This window comes from Microchirus variegatus, assembly GCF_963457635.1.
Source record: "Microchirus variegatus genome assembly, chromosome: 1".
NCBI lineage: Eukaryota > Metazoa > Chordata > Actinopteri > Pleuronectiformes > Soleidae > Microchirus > Microchirus variegatus.
The window spans coordinates 4796817-4820175 of record NC_139802.1 but is presented as its reverse complement, the minus strand read 5'-3'; the positions used below and the strand labels follow the sequence as shown (position 1 = coordinate 4820175).

Here is a 23359-nt window from a genome sequence, read left to right as displayed (position 1 = left end):
GTCTGGATCCTGTGACGGGGGGAAAAAAGCTCTGTTTACATTTCAATGCGATATTCTAAACATATTATATAAACTCCGTCTCTTAGAAGAAGAAAAAAACGGTGATCACTTGTGGAATAAACATCCTTTTATTCAAAGACAGTAATTGTCTCGTTTGGCGCGTGAAAAAAGCATCAGATGAGGAGACAGAGACACATTTATATGTTATAATCTTACTGTTCCAGGGCGGTTTCCTCCTTCAGAGTCTTTCACTGTGCGACTGTGTCAGCCTCCCTGAGAGCAGAGACTCTGCTTCTGTCCTACTGTCCGGTCCTGTGTCCTCTCTGTCAGTCCTCTTCCTCCTCCCTCTCTATGACGTCACTTTATGGCAACCCTACAGCCGCGGAACGATGACGTCTACGCACACACACACACAGAGGCGATTCTAGAGTCTGTAGGGGCCCTAAGCAAAAAATTCCCAGGGGGCTCTTCCAACCAGTGTTCATCACCATTATGTTATAAATAATCTGACATCATCGAAAAATGTAAAAATGTTCAGCATATTTTTTTTTTTTTTTTCAAAATGAATGAAATAACATGGAAAAACATTGTAATTAAAAAGTATGTGAAAATATAAATGTAAAGAACAATAAAATACTGTAAATAGCTTTTTTAAAAACTATATAAACTTAGTAAAAATAAATACATTGCACTGTAAAGAACCCACATTATAAAACAATATAAATATAGAACAAATAAAATACTGTAAATAACTGACGATGGGGCCCATTTAGGGAGGTTACCTACTGAGATGTCATTGCAAATCGACCATTGTTGTTTAAGGGGGACGGGGAGGCGGCTGGTCACTGCACATTTAAGTAAAAACAGCCCTCAGGCTCCGAATGTCGGGGGAAATTACTAAAAATGTGCACAATCTTTGGGGGGTATTCAAAATATACTCATGTAATACAAAGATTTGACTTTTATATGTAAAAAAACCCCCACAGCATTAAATAAAATAAACAAATAAATATCAAACAAATACTTTAATAATAATGTAAATCAACAGAGGCACCCGGAACAAGGCAATGGAAATGGTTTATAAATCAAATATAAATCACATCTGACATCTATGTAAAAAAGCTTTGGGGAGAAATATTCAGGCATTTTTAGTTAATTGCTCTTGGGGGCCCTCTAGTGGTCAAGAGGCCCTAAGCAGCGGCTTAGTTCGCTTATGCCTTGGGCCGGCCCTGTGCTCAAGCATGTCTTGAATAAACCTGCCGTAATAGACATTTTTTTTTTACAGCAGATCTTTCTTTAAATAAAATAGTAGGACAAACACAGGATTTACCAGTAACATTAATGAAGGTTCCACTCCAGTATTAACAGAGTTGTGTTATTGTTCAAGTGTAAGGGGAGATCACGCTAAATACTTGACACCTGTAGGATGTTTTTTATTTTTTTCTGAAAAATGCCTTAAAAAATAAATAAATAAATAAATAAATAAAATGCATACATGTTTTCTGGATGTGTTCCAGTAAAGTGAAATATAAATAAATATCCTCTATTGTCTTTATAGCATTGCCTGAGATTTCTGCACAGTACTGTACATCTTGAGACTTTGTATTTTGCTGACATTGTCTTAAAACTCCTGATTTATTCTGGTATTGCCTTCTTAATTACAGTTTCAATTAAATTTATGACCCTCTTTCAAATTGTTTTCCAAAATTGCATCAGCTACTGTTTGATAACCAAGCTTTTTCCTCTGGAGCAAATGTCACACTATACTCTGCTGATTGTGTGTCGTAAACCACCTTCACAGTCTTGGATGTTGTTGAATATATGACGTTCTCAGGCTATGACCAGGATGCCATTCAAACTAGTTTATGGTCACAATAAGTTCAAAGTATTTAAAAATACTCATGCTGTTTTCCTCGGTCTCTCGATTTATATATAATCATACTTTTTTTGTCCCATAAGTTCTGTTGTTAATCTCTCTGAGTTTATTTATTATTTCATTTTCACTTATAATTTTCTTACCTTCACTCATGTTTATGTTCATTTTTCTTCGAGCTTCATGTGTGCAGTTGTCCCTAAATCTGTTTTTTCTATGATGAAAATGAGACTTCATTTAGCTGAAGGTTTGATGAGCGCTGTTCAAAGGTGACTGATAAGTCTGTCAGCATGAGAACGGCACATTTGAAAGGCAGAAAAGGCACGTGTTGCTCTCAAATACATCAACTCTCCCACACTAACACTTTACCACATCCTACAGATGAGTCACACTGAGACTAACCATGGCTTCCTGGAGGGGAGAGGTCATAGACATCTGTCCTGTGACATGATGGATAGATAGATAGATAGATAGATAGATAGATAGATAGATAGATAGATAGATAGATAGATAGATAGATAGATAGATAGATAGATAGATAGATAGATAGATAGATAGATAGATAGATAGATAGATAGATAGATAGATAGATAGATAGATAGATAGATATGGATGGATGGCTGGATAGATAGATAGATAGATAGATAGATAGATAGATAGATAGATAGATAGATAGATAGATAGATAGATAGATAGATAGATAGATAGATGGATGGATGGATGGATGGATGGATGGATGGATGGATGGATGGATGGATGGATAGATAGATAGATAGATAGATAGATAGATAGATAGATAGATAGATAGATAGATAGATAGATAGATAGATAGATAGATAGATAGATAGATAGATAGATAGATAGATAGATAGATAGATAGATAGATAGATAGATAGATAGATAAAGAAAAACTACACATAACATAATAATATAAAAAAATCAATATAAAAACGAGTTTGATTGGTTAACAGAGGGTTTAATAATTGAGTGCAAATAACAACAACTTTAATGGTAAAACAACAGCAGCAAAAAAAAAACACCACAAAAAACAAAACAAACAAACAATGGCAATTGACAAATATATCAATAAAGAAATAAAATGACTTATCACCAAACATTACAACAAATAATAATTAAAAAAAACCCACTATGGAAAATCACGAAATACAACCACAATCGACAAAACATAACAACAAATAAGAAAATACACATCTCAAAGCTGTATTAGCCCACGTTATCTGAATCAAACATCTCTTTGTTTTGCCTGTTAAAATCATGTCAAGGGTCAACACCACCCATGAAACATGATTTTATTAGACTTTGTGTCTGTCTCGACGTGACTTATCTGATTTATGAGGGCAATATTTCACAGATTACAGTCCACGCAGTCATTTTCACCTCTTCAAACTATGGCAATGACCACTGAATTGAGTACATTTGTCACGAGGTAAAATAACGCAGTCATGTGAGTCACTGTTTGAAGATTAAAGTTGCTTCTTCACAGGGCAACAGCCTTCAGACATTGTAGCTGTGTGTTATACAACCTTGTTGGTAGCTTAAAAGGATAGAAGTTGAAGTCACTTTTTTTTATAGTATATGACATTTACTGTACTTGGCAGCTCAGTGGTTAGTGGTAGGGCGTGTTGTCTTTCAACTGGAAGGTTGTGGGTTCAATTCCTGGCTCTGCTGGTCTATGATGTGCCCTTGAGCAAGACACTTAACCCCATGTTGCAGCGTGTGAATGGGTGAATGGAAAAAGTTCATTGAGACGAGAAAAGCCCTAGTAAGTACACAGTTTATTTAGCAAAGTAAAAGTTGCTAGAAATCTAAATAACAAAGGAAAGTACAGATAGATGAATATTGTACTTAAGCACAGTACAACACTGTGTAAATACAGTACATACATAAATGTAACACCACATCTCAGGTGTCTGAGGTGCTCATGTGTTCAGACTGGCCTCCACCTCCATTCAGCTGTGGTGAGGGAAGGAGTGACGAGTAAAGACAGTAAACTGTGCATCAATATCTTTTTTTTTTTTTTTAGTGAACCTGCTGTTTCATTTCAGGCCAGTAGGTGGTGCTCCACTCCTTCAAGATGTTTCATTTTGCGACCAATTGCATGATCAGAGGCTGCACATTCAGGAAAAGATGTATTAAAAAAAAAAATACTTATTCCACCAAACATTAATGTGTCTCAATAATTACAGCTTTAAAGGTTAATCTATAGGCCAGTGTGTAATATTTGGGTGAAATTATTTTCATCTAGCAGAAATTAAAGATAAAAAAAAGTAATTATTTGTGTGAATGACACTTTTACATGTATATATATTTATATATATTTTTTATAAGGAGCCATGTCACTTCTGTGGAGACAACCAATTTGAATCACCACTCTCATCACATCTGGAATAATTGACACTGATTTATAATTATGTGTACATTTTCTTTGAGATGGAGATGATGGACCAGCAGGATGACAGAGACGATTTTTGAATGGGCGTATATTGGGGCCAGACTTATTGGAACCTGCCCCTGGCGGCCATCAGTGGTGATGCACTTAAAGGTTCTTTCCGGTTTTGGCCTCAGAGATTAGATTTGACGTCCATATTCTGGTCATTAAAAACAGAGAATCATTTACTAAATAAGATTCATTTAATAATTCGACATTCAATAATTTGATTTGTTAATAATATTCAAAGAGTCACAGGCAACAACAAGTTAAGGTTGCCATTTATTTTGAAATTTCCAACAGGAAGTTCGTAAAAAAAAACACCTTATCGTGTCTACCTTGACACATGTCGGTGTCTGTGTCCCCCGCCTCAGCTGAGCAGCAGCGTGGGCTCCTCTCTACCTGTGTGTCGGGGACAATATTGCTGCTACTGACCCGGTGTGGAGGCAGCGGAGGAGGCCGACCGCAGCCACCGACACGAGCCGGGAATGGCGTCGCTCAGCGTGGGTCTGCATGTCATCCGAAAGCGGGGAATAGGCAGGAGCGCCGCGGTGGAGAGGAGGAACCTGCTGACGGTGTGCAGGTGGGGTTTCCTCACACTGATGAAACACAGGCTGTATATGAATCACCGAGAGCTCGTTTGATGATGTAGATTTATTTCAGCATTTTGTTGCAGAAGCTGACGATGACTTCATCCTTTATTGTGCGTCATGATGTCACCATGTCGGAGTTCTAGGTTAGAGTGAGATGTGACTTAATAACCGGGATTATCGGAGGAAAATCACAGCATCATGTATATTTAGAATATTACAAATATTACAAACACTCGCATAAACACCTCAAGCCTCCACAGTGAGTCATCAGGGCTGTGTCGAAACATTGTGGGGCCCCGTGGTAAAAAAAAAAAAAAAAGTACCAAAGGGGCCCAGCATCACTGTGAACCAAAGTAAGCTAGTGGCATTGTGTTTATTCAGCAAGTCTATTATTATTTTGACAGGAATTGTGATGGCAATAGATTTGCCGTATCAGAGTAAATGGTGATTTTTGCATTATGATTCTCATTTTCAATAGAAATGATCCCTATGTGATATTTGTGCAGATCTGTGAGAAACAAAGATGTAATCTTCAGTCTGTAGAATAAGATGTGTATAGATCAAGACAATAATTAATCTATTATGATTATGTATATATATATACATATATATATATATATATGTATATATATATGTATATATATATATATATACATATATATATGTATATATATATATATATATGTATATATGTATATATATATGTATATATATATATATATACATATATATATGTATATATATATATATATATGTATATATGTATATATATATGTATATATATATATATATACATATATATATGTATATATATATATATATATGTATATATGTATATATATGTATATATATGTATGTATATATACATACATATATATGTATATATATATATATGTATATATATATATATGTATATATATATATGTATATACATACGCACATATATATCTATATATACGCACACACATATCATATATGTCAAGCCCCCTCTCCTGTCTTGAGTATTGATTTGTGTCCCTGTCAGTGCTGCTTCTGGCAGATGTCACTAATTGTCTGACGGTCCCTGTGGTGCGTGTGCAACAGATCAGTAGCAAAAAAAAGACACAGACGTGTACAGTATTTATTTCTTAGCAGGAACGTGGTGTTAACAGATCATAACACCGACTGATAAAACCTCATGTGCTTAGGCTTTGGGAGGGTCAGGTGTGACTTCGCGTGGCTTGTCCTCCTCAGTTGACATCTCTTAAAACAGAGGTTGTGGGGGAAGTGTTTGGACACAGAAGTCTGACTCTTTCACTGCTCCCCCTGCCTCTGCCTCCTTTCTCACATATTTCAGTGACCTAGTTCAGTATTCACTGTGTTAAAGATTTAAAACCCTCGAAAAATATTAAGGAGGCCTACTATACTCTAATGCAAGGATGAGAACTTTGACTGTTTTCTAATGTGAAATTGTTTCTCACATTTATCTGATGCATTCTTGCAATTGGAATAGAATATAAAACAAAGTTTTCCCCCGTCCCTATAACATTATTGTCTTCCTCTTATCTTTCATTCGCCTCTTCACTTCCTCCTCCTTTTGAGCCGAATAATGAATCTTCACAGTGACATGACAACTGAGGGCCTCACTCATGAAAATAAGTGTAAATTTCACGGGAAGGAACACACACACACACACACACACACACACACACGCGCGCACACAGAGTGGTCATCCTGCTGCTAAGCAACGGGATGGCGGCGAGATATCAAGTCAGATTACGTAGTGGACTGAAAGAGCTGCACACAGTCATGATAGAATTTACAGGGCACGCACACGTGTGTGTGTGTGTGTGTGTGTGTGCAGACGCAGATGGACATCACAGCCTCCTCCATTAACTCTCCTCCTGTCTAATAAGTTGAAACCAGATTAGGCCGAGTAGGTTGATGCACATTATTGCCACACTGAGCCGCTCATCAAGACTGCTTTCATTGCAGGGGAACAATCAGAGGCTCATTAAAATCCATAGAGACCAGGTGTGTTTTGTTTCAGTTTATATCGTCATCGCTGACAGAAAGAAATTGAAAAATGGTGATCGATCTCGTACACATTTGAAACTGATTTATTGATGCACTTCACGTCCGAGGCTACCACATGCTGACATGTATCTGGATATGAAAAGAGAATTCCTTTCCCCCCCAATAATAATTGTATCCCTGTTTCTTATGAAAACCCGGTGACATCATCCACTACATTCTGTGTGTGTAAAATTGGTGCAGTTGCCCTTTAAGCGTAAGATTTTAACACCAGTCTATATGTCATCTTTTGTGTCCAGGTTTTCAGTGAAGACTCTGCTCGACCGCTCCTGTTTTGAGACGATAGATGACTCATTTCCCGAATTCATCAACTTCGTGTCCATCCTTGAGCACATATTCAATCATCGACTCAAAGGTAAAAAAAAAAAAAAAAGTACAGAGGTATATGTTGCTTTTCTGTCTTTATTTGATCATTGATAGGAAATTGACAGGAAGCATGGAGGGGAGAGGTAAAGGGTCAACGAGAGGGAAGGAAAAAAGCAGGGGATGTTATAACAAGAAATGCAGACATCACTTTCAATGAGCTGTCGGTCACACTGAGTCAAGCTTTATCATCTAGTTTCCTCAAAACTGGAACATTCATTACACACACATGCACATGGGAGAACATGCAAACTCCAAAAACACAGATCATGGAACACAGAAAGGCCCGGGCAGGGAAGTGAACCAGCAACCTTCTTGCTGTCAGGCAACCAAACACCCATTGAGGGTGTATGTCCTTAAAATGATAATCAAAGTCCTCCCTTGACAATTTGTATTCAAACTGTCGTCTTCATCACGATGTTAAAACATTGAGATTGTTTGTTGTGGTATTGTCACCACTGTTGTTAGCTATCGTTTGAGATAAATAAATGACCATTGCATCCTTCTACTTAAATGCCCTGCTTTCATGCTAGAATATCACTGAAGCATGAACTTTTCATTGGGATGCTCTTGTCGATTATCCCTACCTGTTTGTGAGAAGTGTATAAGTCCTAATCGAAAGCTATGAAAACCAAACAGTTTTTATTTAAAACAATTATACACTTATCTGAACATATTTGTGTAGTATATGACCTTTTTTCACAATAGACCATGGACCATTAAAAATAGTAATAGTTTGAACCACTGATCATAAGAAACAAATATATTAGTATGATGAAAATAATGCATTCTGTGGGTAACGGGGGCGGGACTAGATAAGCTCTTGCTTCTCCCGATTTCCATTTTGGTGTGTGATGATGATTTGTCTAACAGACATGCCCGAAATAAATAAACAAATAAACAAATTAATAAAAATCTTCCAATTTGAAAAGTGAAGTATGACAGAACTAGCAGTAATCCACCAGGGGGCGACTCTGCTGGTCACAAAAAATAACTTTGACTGGAAGTCTACAGGAAAATGAGTCTGTTTCTCTCTTTGATTTACAACATCACTAAATGTTTTCCTTAGTTTATGGTCTGGTCTCAATCGCTAGTTTCAGGTTTTCATCAATAGCATGTGATGTCAATTTTGTCAAATTATGTTCCCTTTTGAAGAATATAGATGTTAAAGCCATGTCCACACCAGTGTGATTGACAGCTAGTATTCTTCTGACTGTGTGTCTGTGTCACATTGTTTGTTTTGCAACCAGATGTCTATGTGCATTTTATTTTATACATGTGTATGGTATGAACGCACACACACACACACACACACACACACACACACACACACACACACACACACACACACACACACACACACACACACACACACACACACACACACACACATTCTTGTACTTGCTGCATACTGAGGACCAGCATTTCCACTTTATAAATCAACACAATTACACATATCTACTTCATGAATGACATCTACAAAGAACTACTGGTTGCAGTATCATAACATGTCTGCAGGTGGAGCCCCAGAGCAAAAAGGGCTGGAAAACTTTTTCGATTATTTTTTTTTACTATTATTTTTGGTCCTGCTTCTTAAACGTCATACTATATTATGTTGTAGTATGACGTTTGTGTCAAATTTTTGACCAAAGATTTTGGGTCAACTTTTAAAAAAAAAATTTGTCGACATGGTATAAGTATGACGTTTTTTGTAAAATTTTGTGTGTTCTCACTTTGTTTTCATTGAAATCACTTCCTTAGGTTGTAAACATGCTATACTCAATTTGTCAAAAAAAAATAAATAATAATTTTGGATGAAATAGTATAGTATGACGTTTTTGTCAAATTTTGGGTCAAAAATTTTGGCTCAAATTTTTTTTTTCAAATTTTGGACGACATAGTATAGTGTGATGTTTTAGTAAAATTTTGGACCAAACATTTTTGGTCAATTTTTTTTAAATTTTGGTCGACATAGTATACTATGATGTTTTTGTCAAATTTTGGGTCAAAAAATTTTGGTCCAAAATTTTGGTTCAAATTTTTTTTTTATACATGTGTATGGTATGAAATTTTACTAAAACATCACACTATACTATGTCGTCCAAAATTTGAAAAAAAAAATTTGAGCCAAAATTTTTGACCCAAAATTTGACAAAAACGTCATACTATACTATTTCATCCAAACTTATTATTATTTTTTTTTTGACAAATTGAGTATAGCATGTTTACAACCTAAGGAAGTGATTTCAATGAAAACAAAGTGAGAACACACACACACACACACACACACACACACACACACACACACACACACACACACACACACACACACACACACACACACACGTACAGTATATATACATTCTCCTGTCTCCTTCTCTTAGGTCAGACAACTTGGTTTGGCTATGAGAGTCCTCGCAGCTTCTGGGATTACATAAAAGCAGCCTGCAGTAAAGTCCCTCACAATTGCACCCGGAGCATTGAGAGCATGGAAAATGTGCGATCATCAAGAGCAAAGGTGAAGCTAAAGCCTTCACTGGCTGTTTAGATGAAGCCTAAGGTCCCATTTATTTGCCTTGGGCAGCAGGGCGCAAAAGAGACAAGGACCTTGAAAGATTACTCTTGATAAATGCAACTGTATTTGTAAAGTCTTGCAGTCTAGTGTCGCAGATAAACAACATTGGTTTTATACAAGCAGCACTAAATCGTGTGCTTTCAGTCCAGCTTTGATGCTTTAAGTGCCACAACTTAAAAACTAATATGTATTCCATAGTATAATTTTATTCTCCATCGCATCGTATCATATCGTATCACAATGCATTGCATTATGTTAAAATTAAATCGTATCGCACTGTATCGTAATAGGTGGAAGAATTGTATCGTAACGTATCGCTGGTAATTTTCATGAATCATTAATGTATCGAATATTTGCCAGTGTATCGAGATGCGTATCGCATCGCTTTCGATGATGAAGATTCCCAACCCTAATATCCAGGCAAAACTCAAATTGTGATTGAAATGTCCCCAATTGAAGGAAATTGTAAATGGAACCCTTGTGACAAGAACAGATGGAGAGATATCGTCATTTATGCTCTTGAGGACATTTCTAGCCATGTTGGTAATGAATGTATGATTTGTTGGTTGATTGGTATACGTCACAATGTGATGTAGTGGGTTGTTTGTGTTCTGTCTGAAGTATGTTTTCCTCTTGTGTGTGTGCAGGGCAGGGCGTGGATCAGAGTGGTGCTGATGGAGAAAAGACTCTCAGAATACCTCTCATCTGCTCTGAGGGACTTCAAAACCACCAGGTCTTAATGTGGTGCTCAAAAACACACGATTATCTCCTTCACCGCAGTTACACAAGTTGACCTCTCGCCACCATTAGTGTGCGGCAGTTTAAATTAATCCGATACATGTATCTGCCCCTTAGTTAAAGGGGACAAATTATGCAAAATATAGTTTTTAATCATTTAAATCCTTATATTTGGGACTCTGGAGGCCCTATCAGTTGGTTGTGAAAAAAGATGACTCACTCATGTTTTTGTGGTCCTCCTCAGTCTAAGTACAGGAGATAAAACACGCCATGTTGACTTCCGCGCTCATTGGGACGTCACAATGCGCTAAATTCCTGGAATTGTTGTCTTGCGGAGCTCCGCTTTCTCCGTAAAACACGCGAGAGTGCTGGTGAGGGCAACGGTATCCAGAAGTCCGCGAAAAGTTCTATTCTTGGCTCCACAGTGCAGCACAGAGTTCTACACAAACTTCCAGCCTCAGAGGATTTATCTGTCCAGCAGATACATGTTATATATGACGGCAAAGTGCCTGCTAGAGCCTGCAAATGATCACTTTTCCAAATGCTAACTGCTGTTAGCTCCCAGTAGCCTCTGTGGCTGATGTCATTTCCTGTCCCTTAAGTTTAGCGGTGGGCGTTTAAGGTGGACCTAAATAGAAACTACTAAACAGAGCGTTCTGAACAGGGCTGTTTTGGCAGGGTGATTGAACTGCTGTGGTGCTTCATCCTTATGCTATTTTGACTAAAGCATGTCACAGACATGTTCATTAGGACACCAGGAAACTAGTTTAACTTGGAGAAATAGGGTATAATATGGGAACTTTAAATATATGGTTTGACATTAAAGCTTTTACGGTCATGTTCCGTACAAACACTGATGAGTTTTAAACTTGAGTTAGAGCGACATTCACCTGCATCGTATAAAAAACACGACCAAATATATCCAACACCTGATGCATGAAATAAATCACTACACTTCTTGTAAAAGTCACTACGAGTCTCCGTGAAGGACCTGCTCAATGAAGTAGCCGACTGTGGAGGCTCTGTAGTTGGAGTAAAAGGTCAGGGAGAGGTGATTGTTGCCCAATCTGCTCCAATCCAATAGTTGAGATTGTGATGAGGACATCCCTGCTTCTTATGCTTGACCTCAAGCAGTTCACACATCGTACTGAGTGCTGTCATGCAATGTCATGTTGACTCTAGGCGGTGTTACGAGGAAGGCGCAGTCATGCTGGGAGAAGAGGCGGGGCTCTTAGCAGACACGCTAATCGGACTCAACACTGTCGACTTCAGGTACCGATAATGTCCCCCCCCCCCTGTTTCTTGCTTGGTCAGTCCTGTTTCCTCCTCCTGTTTTCAGTGCGTAACTTTTTCTGCATCAAACACATTTTTGGAAAAAAGTGTTGTCAAGCAAAAAGCAATCCGTTTAATCATTTTGAGTGTGGGCTTTCATCCACGTTCATAGAGCCGCAATCACAGTGCCTCAGTGTCTGCCAGCTCACAAGTAGAAATACATCATGGCTTAAATAATAAACTAAACTAAACTAGACTAAAGACGACCTGTGAATTTTCAGTGGAGCCCCTTTGTCCTCTTTTTATTTGCAGGTTTTGACTTCTCCATGTGATATGATTCACATATCAGTCATTCAGGAAATTGACCTTAAGTAAATAACAGATGCAGATGGATAATGTTCTGGTTGTTGCAGAAGTATGTGACAGAGCAAGGTGGAAGTTACTATTTCATCATCATTGAATTTAAACAAATTCCCGTATACAGCAGGACGTTAATCCCATCTTAGGTTAAATGCTGAATTAAAAAAAAATATAAAACATGTTTGCAGTCTTCCTCCTATTCATTCCTTTCTTAAAACATAAACTAAGATGAGAAAAGCGAATATAAAAGTTCTTGGATAAGCCATATGTAAGAATGTGGCCAAAAACGGTTACTACATTCAAATTCAAAATACCAAGGTCTTTTAGGTTTTGTGACTGGCAACCCGTGGTTGCTCGGCAGCTGAGACTCTACTGACTGCAATGATGCCAAAACATGATTTCAAAACATAAACATGATTTGAAGATTTTTTTAATGCAAATATTTTGTCTGTACTGTTGTTGTTGGTGAGTTCAGTTTGTTATATGAACATTATTCCTGAGTCTCTGTGACATATTAGGAGGATTTTATGGCCAGTTGCTTTAGAATTATTACATAATGCACCATTAATTAGTGTATTAATGTTGCCTCATTTGGACACTGACGCACTGATGCAGATCAGGCATATCTGTGAAAAGTCAGGAGATGATGTAAAAACAATCTATCATTTGTGCAGCACAGCAAAGCTTTAAAAACCTTACAGACGCACATTGTTGAAGTGTGCTTTTACTTCCCCCGTTATCTTCTTTTTCAAGCTTCTGTCTGAAAGGTGAAGGTCTGGACAGCAGCAGCCCCACTGTCATCGACTACACGCCGTACCTCAAGTTCACTCAGAGGTATGTCGTATCAAAGAACGGCAACAGTACCTTCACATTTCTATATTTAAACATGACCTTAACTTTGAAACGGTTATATAATAATATGTGAGGTTTATAGATGTATAGAGTGTATTTCTGGTTAATTTAATGTTATATTCATTGAAAAAAGGTGATTTTCCTTCAAAAATAAGGACATTTCTAAGTGACGAGACTAATCCATGTTTCTATTTAAGGTAATGAACCATTTCATTTTGATCACCTTATGTTATCCTCTTTGCTCGTCTCCGCTCTAAATTCTGAGGGAAAATATTTGGTACTACTAGTTAGCCAGTGTGGTAATTGATTGTGTGTATTTGACACTAATGGAACACGACTACTCATTGCCAAGTACTGTGTGTTCTGCCGCCCAGAGCTCTCCCTGTAAAGTGCAGATGCACAGGGGAACCAAACGAGACGACATGAGAGCTATTACCCAGGATCCCCTGCGGCTTTCTCAGTCTTTTGTTATTGTCTGCAGTGGATGTCAAAAACCTTGCTCACATATTGTCTCTGTAAAATTGGTTTAGGGCTCGCATTGCTGGTGACTTAAGACTTATATCTAATTATCAACTCTGTAGCGCCCCCTTTCCACCTACAGTCTGTTACAAATTATGCCAAACGTCTGGGAACAGAATAACCTGTGTTATTGGACACACTTTCACACTGACCTCTGTGCTTTGTGTGGTTCATACGAGATATTTCTGCATCATGTTCATTGTGTTTTACATTGTTTTTATATTACATACATGTATTCTATGTGCGTTAATATGAGTCAAACTGTGGTTCCCCGTGCAGCGCAGACAGCATCAGCAGTGATGAGGAGGAGATGAGGACTCTGGGGAGCAGCGGCAGCGAGAGCAGCTCCCCGGACAAAACAGCCACCGCTGCCTCCATCTTCACTGAGCAGAGCAACCTGGTCAACAAGTGTAAACGATTTGAGCAGAAGTATCGAATGGCGCTGGAGCAGAAGGTATCGTATACGTACACGTGTGGTGTTTCCTGATAATTACATTTGATGCTGTTGTGTGACAGTGTGTCATTTTTCTTCACGTCTGCACATAAATCAGAGGCTTTAATTTGTCAAAGGGTTAGAAGAAGTGCTGGGAATAGTAATACACACACATATACACTACCGTTCAAAAGTTTGGGGTCCTTACTTTTGAAGGAAAAGCACTTTTCTTTTCAATGAATATAACATTAAAGGTGCCATATGTAAGAATGTGGCCAAAAACGGTTACTACATTCAAATTCAAAATACCGAGGTCTTTTAGGTTTCATTTTCTGACGTAACTGGCAACCCGTGGTTGCTCGGCAGCTGAGACTCTACTGACTGCAATGATTGGTAGACAGCGGTAGTTGGCGCCACATGCCAAAACATGATTTCAAAACATAAACATGATTTGCAGTCTGCAAAAGATTTTTTTAAATGCGAATATTTTGTCTGTACTGTTGTTGTTGGTGAGTTCAGTTTGTTATATGAACATTATTCCTGAGTCTCTGTGACATATTAGGAGGATTTTACGATCAGTTGCTTTAGATTTATTACATAATGCACCTTTAAATGAATAATAAATACACTCTATACATTGTTAATGTGGTAAACGACTATTCTAGCTGCAAACGTCTGGTTTTTAATAGAATATGTACATAAGTGTATAGAGGTCCATTTCCAGTGTTCTAGTGGTACATTGTGTTTGCTAATCGCATTAGAAAACCCTTGAAAACCCTTGTGCAATTATGTTTTGCTGGTTCGTTGACGAAAGCAACAATTTGGCAACTCTTTTGATGAATAAAAGTGTGGCTTTTAATGGAAAACACAACAAATTGTATAGGTGACCCCAAACTTTTCGGTTAGACTACATTCTTCGTCTTCTTCCATCTAAAACATGCATGGTGTGCATTTCCTCTCTGGCTTCTTCAGCTGTGTCATTTGCTTTGAGCAAAAACAAATGATTTAGTTCGCAGTGCGCAGTGTGTTTACATCTAAGTAAGTGGCAAATTAGAGTGTATATGTGTTTGTTTTGCCTCAGGGTTACCTGGAAGAGCTGGTGCGTCTACGGGAAGCCCAGCTGTCGGGGGCCATGTCTCATAACAAAGCTCTTCAGCAGAACCTAGCAGACGCACACCTCTCACACAGACTGGAGAAGGAGCAGCTCGAGTACATCATACTGGAACTGCAGGACCAGCTGTGAGTTCATGCTCTTCACTGTGTTTGTTTGTTTGTCAGGGGGCAGTGAGAGGTCACTGAAGTTGAGGCGAAGGGGAATTGACCGACCGAGAATTTGATGTTTCGGACACAGTGAGGTGGCTGGAGGTTATAGGTGGTTAATTGTGTCAATCCATCAAAGGGATAGATCAGTTTTCTTCAGTGTGGTACTGACTCTACACTGACTTCCCAGAGAGCATTGCCATGTTTGTGAAACAGCCCAGGACCCTCACACTCACTGATAACATGACTGCCAGCAGGGACAGAGGAAACAACAGATTTTAGCCTGACCTCGAAATTTTGTTGTGCAATTTCGGTTGTAAAGTTTCCAAAGTCCAAACAGAAAATCAGCAGGTTTGGCTAATGGGGACACAAGAGCTGCTGGTCTGCTGCTGTCGCCTCGTTTTCACAGATTTGATGATGATAAAACTGGTGATTTTCTCGACTTATTACTTATTTATTAGGATAGCCGTTTGTCCTACCCCTGTGGGCAGCCATGTTATCACTTACAGCAATAGTGGTGTGCTTGGTAAATACGCAGTTCAAATAGCACTTCATAAGTCCCTTTAATGTTGTCAGTAGTGTCAGCAAAATCAACTCTTAATCATTTAAATCCTTATATTTGTGACTCTGGAGGCCCTATCAGTTGGCAAAGTGTGAAAAAAGATGACTCACTCATGTTTTTGTGGTCCTCATCAGTCTAAGTACAGGAGATAAAACACGATGTTGACTTCCGCACTCAATTGGAACGTCACAATGCGCTCCACTTTGTCCGTAAAACACGCGAGAGTGCTGGCGAGGGCAACATTATCCGAAAACTGGAAGTCAGAATTCAATAAAACATATGTACTGTCAGACAGAAATAGTAGTGGAGAGCGTCTTTTGAGAGTCAGGTTTACTCACAGTACCAGTGTGCTAAGGGAAACTTCCCGAGTCGAGATAATCTGCTAAGATTATTAAAAGCAGCAATATTTTAGACCAATCAGATAAGCCAGTGTGACTGTTGACCATCTAGTGGTGTTGCATCTTCAGGAAAAGTGTGAATGGAGATTCTTATTTTGTGAATTCAAACTTGAGCGATTCAATAATTCATTCTCCGCCCTCATGTTTTTGAACTGATGAAGGTGGACTTTTGTTTTTAGGACGGTGATGAAGAACAACGATTTGCGCTCCAGACAGGAGTTGACAGCCCATCTGACCAATCAGTGGCCGTCTCCTGATGCCCTGGATGCCAACGCTGTTGCCTTGGACACGCTGCTGTACAGGAAAAGCACCGGACAGTGGGAGGAGTATGTAGACGACATCACATGGCCCAGCTTCTGTGTTTAGTTTTAGGAGCTGATGATTTCAACTCCATTACTAAAATGAATCTGAGATTGTTTTTAGCTTTTGCTTATTAAATGACTCCAATCAATAAATCAATGATAAAAATTACAGTTGATCATTTTGTCTTTGAGCCATAAACATAATTCATCTTCTGCGCAGGAAGAGTTTCCAGAGTCTGGAGCAGATGTCTGCAGACATGAGCCTCTCCCAGAATTCTCTCGAACCATCACACACACTGAGTGTGGAGGCCAGGACCGTCGGCACACAGTGGCGCCGCCGGGGTACGTCGCCGTTTGCAAGCACACACTGATAACTCCGATTTGAGTACTAACAATATGTCACATCTCATTCAGATAAAGAGGAGACTCCGTCTTTAAGAGGCCTGTGTGGGTCACTGACCTCCGTCACCAGCTACAAGTCTCTGGCCAGCCTGAAGTCCAGCGAGTGTTTGGCCAGTCCTGCAACAGAAATCAGTAGCCCAGGAATCACCCCTTCATGAGGAATGAAGAGCTAAAAAAAAACAACAACAACACAGTTTACCAATGGGGCCAGACAACACAGGGACTTTCTAATTGTAGTTGATATTGATATTTCTATTCTGTATGTGGAGGCCAGAGCTTTAGTAGTCGGACGTCAGGTTCTCAAGATGACGATCTGGTGTAACGTGATCTTTGAAGTGAGGTGAAAGCAGCTCCATTACACCAAATAATGTCTTACAAAAGTACCTCTGAGCTTTAACACTGCTCACTTGGTACAGAAGATGTAATAAGTGTCTTCAGACTGTGTGCGTTGATGTGTTTTGTTTTGTTCTGTGTGTGTTTTATCTGTGGAGCATAGTTTGTTTCTTGAATTATACAATTGTACAGTTTGTGTATGGCAGTTTGGCTATTTGCCGTGTCACTTTACAGTATTGAGACGACGTCGATGAGCTTCTGTGTCTTTCCTTCTCTCCAGGGTTTCACTGCATGCTTAAAATACAGACTGCCTCGGATCCGCATTAAGGAGAAAAGATAAAACCGTGCGATCTTGTTTCTCACTACAACACATTTTCCTTTAGTTTCTTATCCTCTGTTCTGTTACTGCTGCTACTTGACTTCTTTTCACTTATGTCATAACGTCATCAAGATTGTTTTATTTATATTATCTAATGTCACATTCAGTTCTTGGGTGTGAATATCATTGTTGTCAAATGTTGAAAGTAATGCAGCATCACATGGTTTGTTCTCAGGAAATGACCATTATGATTTATACCCCCTCTCATTTTTGGGTTTAGCTTTATTTATTATTCCCATTACTTGACTTACTTTACTTGAATTGCAGTATTTTAGTTTAATGTCTAGTTTTCACAGATAAATCATTCCCTAAACTTCAAATCATATAATCCAACAAGTCTCAGAAATAAAAAAAACAAAAAAACAGATACAAGTGTGTACAATATCGGCATAATGTATATATTAATAAAATATTGTCACTGGCTGAGTACCTCAACAGTGACCTCATGACTTTGCATTTAGCTCATTTCAGCAGTCATTTGCACAGACACAGATGTGTAAAGAGAAATGCTCTTTTTAAGTCATCATTTTCAATAAACTCCAATTGCTGAAACAAATAATGTTCTATTGAACACAATAAGCTGTGATGAATGAATGAATGAATGAATGAATGAATGAATGAAAGGAATTTCCTAAGAAACGTTTTTGTTTGGTTTCAGACTTTTATTTCCCTCACAAACACATACTTTAGAAGCCGAGTCGGGGTTTCTGGCACAAATGCACCTTTTGTTCCAGGTGAATTAGAAAGGAGACACAGGTTCGAGGTCAAAACTCCAGCAACACTTGTTTATGAGTTTATGGAAAACGAACCTGGATGAGGCTTGATCTCACCACATTTATCCACATTTGAAAGCAATGTAATCACAGTGTTATAGGCATTTGTAACTCGATACAGTTATTATTATTTGTCTGCTTAAATTAAGGCAATGTGAAGCTAATAATGTAGGAAGGGGAGAAATCTGAATTACTGAATCTGGAAGGAATGCATTATTTTGACATAAAACAAAAAGTGTAATTTAAACAACCACGTTCACATCTAGTTTGGATTTGTAAACAAACAAAAAAGTGCCCATTTTTATGTTCAGCCTTTGAGAAAAAAAAAAGTTTTTTGTTGAAAACCCCAACATATACCACTATACATCAGTTCTAGTGATATTGAGACTTTAATTTCTACCATCTTAATCGAAGTCTTTGTAGATGAAATGATAAAAAGTGTCAGTCCGACAGAAAATGTTGTCCTATGAACTGCAAGTGTTGATGGGAGTTTTGACGTCTACGAACATTCACATTTAAGTTCAAGTATAGAAACATGGAAAAACTTCCTTGCTGGTGGGAGAAATATTGACACTGGCATTCAAAAATCACACTAATTCATCTAATCTGAGGACCTCACAACAGGATGTGGGAATTGGGAAATGACAGATTATTTACAAACTTGTGGCTGCCGTCTCATAAAATGCTGCCTACAATGAGATTAATTGGAAAACGTTTTCAGTTGTGTGCGTACTGCACAGCATAGAGCAGTAATGTATTGTATGATTATAAATACTATGATAAAAAAGCTTTCATATAAAGTTGAATTATATAACAATACTATGTGATGCAGAAATGTGCCAGGCAATTTTTTATTTTCAATTCTGCTTCTTTTTTTTTTTTTCTTCATTTGGCAAATTAGCTTCTTCTAGCAATAGTCATTTGAGTAAGTGAGTGGAAAACCTTCAGGTGTTAGTGGTCTGTAGCAGACTGAGCGTCTTCTCTTGGTTGTGCTTGCGGAAGAAGGCCTTTCCAAACTCATAAGTGCTGATCATAATAGCACAGGCCGGGGCCACTTTGATCAACCTGGGGAAAAAACCTGGCACAGCGACAGCACGTATGAGACGAGGCAAAAACATCGGTCAGTAAAAAATATAGGATTATAACAGTCAACGCATTTAGATTGGGCCGTAATAAATGTGTCACAGAATTCAGGAGTTACCTGCTAACAGTCTGCTAAAGCCTTCCTGTGTCGCAATCCTTCTCATCAAACTGAAGGTGCTGGTTGAGGCCTTACATGACACTGGCAAAAGAAACACACTCATCAGTGATACATTAAGACACAATAGGATTTAGTTTCAGTGATATAGAGCAGTGGTTCTTAAATGTTTATATCTGATTGGTTGGTTAATCGCTGACCACCACGTTGCGCATTATTTGTTTCAAAGTTCACCATGTCGTGCATTCAGAAATGGTCTCCTGCTCCTCTGACCTTTAACACAACAAGGAATTTTCTCCAGGTGAACTGCTGGTCACTGGACCATTCTCTTTAAACCCTAAATATGGTTTTGTATGGAAACACCTGTCTGTCTTAGCCAAGCTTCCCCCAGGAATTGCAGAAGTGCCCATGTGTACACATTACTCTGCTTGAGAATCAGTGATGAAGAACACTTTTAGCTGTCAGAATCATTCAACAATAAAGATTTAATGCCATAGTTACAATTCTTTGCTTGTAGCTCTCCAAGCTCCACCTGCCTTCTTGTTTTCACCACATCAAACGGTAATGTTACGATGGACGCAATCTGCAAGAAATTTTAGAAAGACTTGACAAACAGTAAATGACAGTATTTCTTGACTGTTTACTCATAAACAGACACACTTTCTGTTAATCAGTTTTTGCTGATTAACTGCACTCACTGAGCCAGCCACTGCTCCAGATATGAAGGTGATGGCGACTGTGGGTTCTCTGGCGTTTTGTCGACCACACAGCCACTTCTTGCCCTTTTCGTAGCTGTACCAGTAAATGGCTGAGAAGGGCACGTCTCGGAGCAGCGTGGGTCCCAAACCTCTCCACAGCGACAGCCAGCCCTCGGTCGCCACTGCCGAGCGTATGCAGGCGGTCAGCTCCCTGTACGACTGTTTCTGAGACTGCAGCTTAGTGCGTATCAGCTCCAGAGGGCTGATCATTGTTGCTGCTCCAACTGAAACAAACCGAAGAGACAAAGCACAGATGAAATAGTGTGGACCTATTTTTTCTTTTTTTTAAATTATGGTTTTAGCTTTATACAATTAACACAAAGGCTGCTACAGCAATTACAGTAAAGGTGGTTCCCCTTTAAAAATTAATGATGTGTATCTGACTTTACAGCCAACTTTTCAGTCCATATAGTGTTGTTAAACACAGATTTTTCAGTCTGTGAACATCAATGTGTATTTGTCGTGTCGCCCATTTTGTGCCATAGCTTACATCTCGCAGTAGGTCCTGCCAGGAGAGGAGCCTCGTCAGCATAGGTGCCCATCCTCACCCTGAGTGCTGCACACAGCTGGTCGTAACATGTGAAGTAGATCACTGTAGCTGGGACAGCCATGACACTAGAGACAAGAAACGCAACATGATTTTCAGACACATTGTTACTGTTGGAAAGAATTTAACAAAAAATAAAAAAATAAATAACGGCAACAAACATTATTTATTAAATTCAAAAAATTTCAGTTATAATCAAAAAAACATACATTTTGGTTAATGAACAACACAAAATGCATTAACCTCAAGCTGAATGACAATAGGCAGGATGTCTTTATTGAGTAATTGCCCCATAATTACTTTTCAGCATAACGAAAATAAAACGATCCGAGCCTAATCTACACTTCTGCAACTACAATAGACGGTGTTTACAGCCTCACAACTCGACCTGAGGCATGACAAGTGGCAGTTTAGAGCAGGCACACCTATTCATTATATCTACAATGTCAGGCAACAACTGCCTATGCTGCAAATAAACCTAAAACATTAGTGTAAAAGATCCCATTGTCTTTAAACAAAAAAAACAAACATGATTTATTGTGTTTAATAAACACAATAAAACAAAAAAAAGGCAAACAAAGTGTAAACACAGAGAAAAACAAACATTCAAGACTTAACACTTACAGGGTTGGAGGTAGACCACTCCATAGTGACTTTATTCCTTCGTGGCGTATAATGTTAACGAAAGCATCCTGCACGGATAAAATACAGAGTGAAGAGTCACAGGCACGGGCTCTATCACTCACTAAAGCAAATGTGAAACGTCATAACACATTATCACAAACAGTTGGCTTTATCTTGCTTACCAGGGTGCCACTGAAGTGACCGGGAGCTTTGTACCAGGCCTTTGAGTTTCCATTTACACACACACATATGTGGTCCATCAGTCCGTTGCAGTAGACGAAGCATTTGCCTAAATATTGCACATATAACACATACGGTAAATGACCATTTTGTAGTTAGTAACACTGGATCATATAAATCATAATATTAAGCCAATTTAATGTGTGCCCGTTATACCTTTGGGGAAGGGGTTCTTCTGAGCTTGAAGTCTGATCTTCACAACATCCAAAGGTGTGACTGAAAAATAGAAAAATAAAGTAAACAGAAAATAAACATCAATGAGACTTTCAAGTACATCTGTTAAACTGCAATCTCACCATTTCCATCACAATCCCAAAATACTATCAAAAAATGCCCAAAAAAGTTGAAGTAAAAAAGAACTATTTGAATTAACATGTCTCCACCAGGTATTGTTGCTCCCCTACAATAAGTCATACCATCATCAAGTGGAAATTCAGTGTCACAAATGTGGCCATTATAGTTTGTGCTGCATTCAGAAATAATAATAATAATAATAATAATAAAAAACGCACAAAAGTTTTGATTTATTGTTTGATTAAATTGTGAAAGCCACAATTCCACAACGCCATGCTGCAAAACTAGTCGACACTCGTGTCCTGTTATTTAAAGGATCATCACAATGTCTGACACATTCCTCACCAAACAGTGAAGTGAGGATGGCTCCAGAGCAGGACGACACCATCTGCTGAAGAGGAGCTATGTCATCGCTGGATGCAGGGGCAGATCTCTGGCCATTCATGATGTCTTCATAAAACACACACAATATATACATTAGCTGTCAGGTATGCGAAATGTCACGTTACCCCATCGAGCCAATCAATCGGTTAGGCTAACGTGCGTTAGCCAATTAGCTTAGCCAACGTCCTACCTGCTAAAACTTCTTGTCATCCACGATGTGTTCCATGAAAACATACAGTCATTCTTCTCGAGCTTGTGAGTTAGTGTAGAGTCCAGACGTGAATGAGAGACAACCACGTGTACGTATGTGTGTGCTCTGTAACCCTCGATTTCACCGTTTACACAACAAACACATGATATTGACGTTTGTTGCGTCATATTGGTTTAAGTGAAGCAGATTCTTCCCTTTTTAAAATTTTAGATTAAATACAATACATCTAAAACACATGCGCACACCATGAAATACCTTTGTAAATAATAATAAAAAAAAAACAGATTTTTTTAACGAATTAAATTAAGGTATTTTGTTTTACATTATTGAGGAAACTGCACATTCAAACAAAAAGGGGCGTTTACTTAGTAAGAGTGTTGCCAGGTTTTGTAAGGTTCCGTAAACATGAGACGTCTCGTGTTTTTTCAGAAGATATGTCTGATAACGTCAGTTTAACCGAGGAAAGAAAACGGCTTTTTAATAAGTAAATAAATTAAAAAATATTCTGCTTTTTTCCTCCCAGTTCTCAGATAAGTGGGGTGTTTTTGAAAGTGATAATGATCAGGTGACCGGAAAGTGTCAAACATGGCAACG

At 38.4% G+C, this 23359-nt stretch overlaps 2 protein-coding genes across 2 annotated transcripts; one reads left to right on the top strand and one right to left on the bottom strand.

The window, feature by feature from the left end:
- Positions 1–4804: 4804 nt before the first annotated feature.
- Positions 4805–17182, top strand: rundc3b (RUN domain containing 3b; the record flags this gene model as incomplete). The annotated part of the gene is made up of 11 exons (XM_083886684.1): positions 4805–4905; positions 7228–7343; positions 9736–9869; positions 10574–10659; positions 11847–11936; positions 13050–13130; positions 13947–14121; positions 15182–15339; positions 16500–16646; positions 16843–16964; positions 17037–17182. Exons 1-11 carry the CDS (start codon positions 4811–4813, stop codon positions 17180–17182), a joined length of 1350 nt encoding a protein of 449 aa, XP_083742810.1. The 5' UTR covers positions 4805–4810.
- A 1260-nt stretch (positions 17183–18442) lies between these two features.
- On the bottom strand, positions 18443–22885 carry slc25a40 (solute carrier family 25 member 40). The gene is made up of 10 exons (XM_083910823.1): positions 22745–22885; positions 22516–22620; positions 22033–22092; positions 21819–21925; positions 21637–21704; positions 20956–21080; positions 20406–20689; positions 20209–20290; positions 19711–19791; positions 18443–19587 (listed from the first exon to the last, which is right to left on the bottom strand). The coding sequence occupies exons 2-10, from the start codon at positions 22613–22615 to the stop codon at positions 19454–19456; spliced, it is 1041 nt and encodes a 346-aa protein (XP_083766949.1). The 5' UTR covers positions 22616–22620; positions 22745–22885; the 3' UTR covers positions 18443–19453.
- Between the last annotated feature and the right edge of the window lie 474 nt (positions 22886–23359).

Bases quoted from the DNA above. Each gene is read 5' to 3' on its own strand.
- slc25a40 (XM_083910823.1), bottom strand. From the start codon at position 22,615: ATGAATGGCCAGAGATCTGCCCCTGCATCCAGCGATGACATAGCTCCT. The intron at 21,926-22,032 runs GTATAACGGGCA...TGCAATATTTAG, and splicing joins GAAGAACCCCTTCCCCAAAG to GCAAATGCTTCGTCTACTGC. The intron at 19,588-19,710 runs GTAACTCCTGAA...TCGCTGTGCCAG, and splicing joins CTTTAGCAGACTGTTAGCAG to GTTTTTTCCCCAGGTTGATC.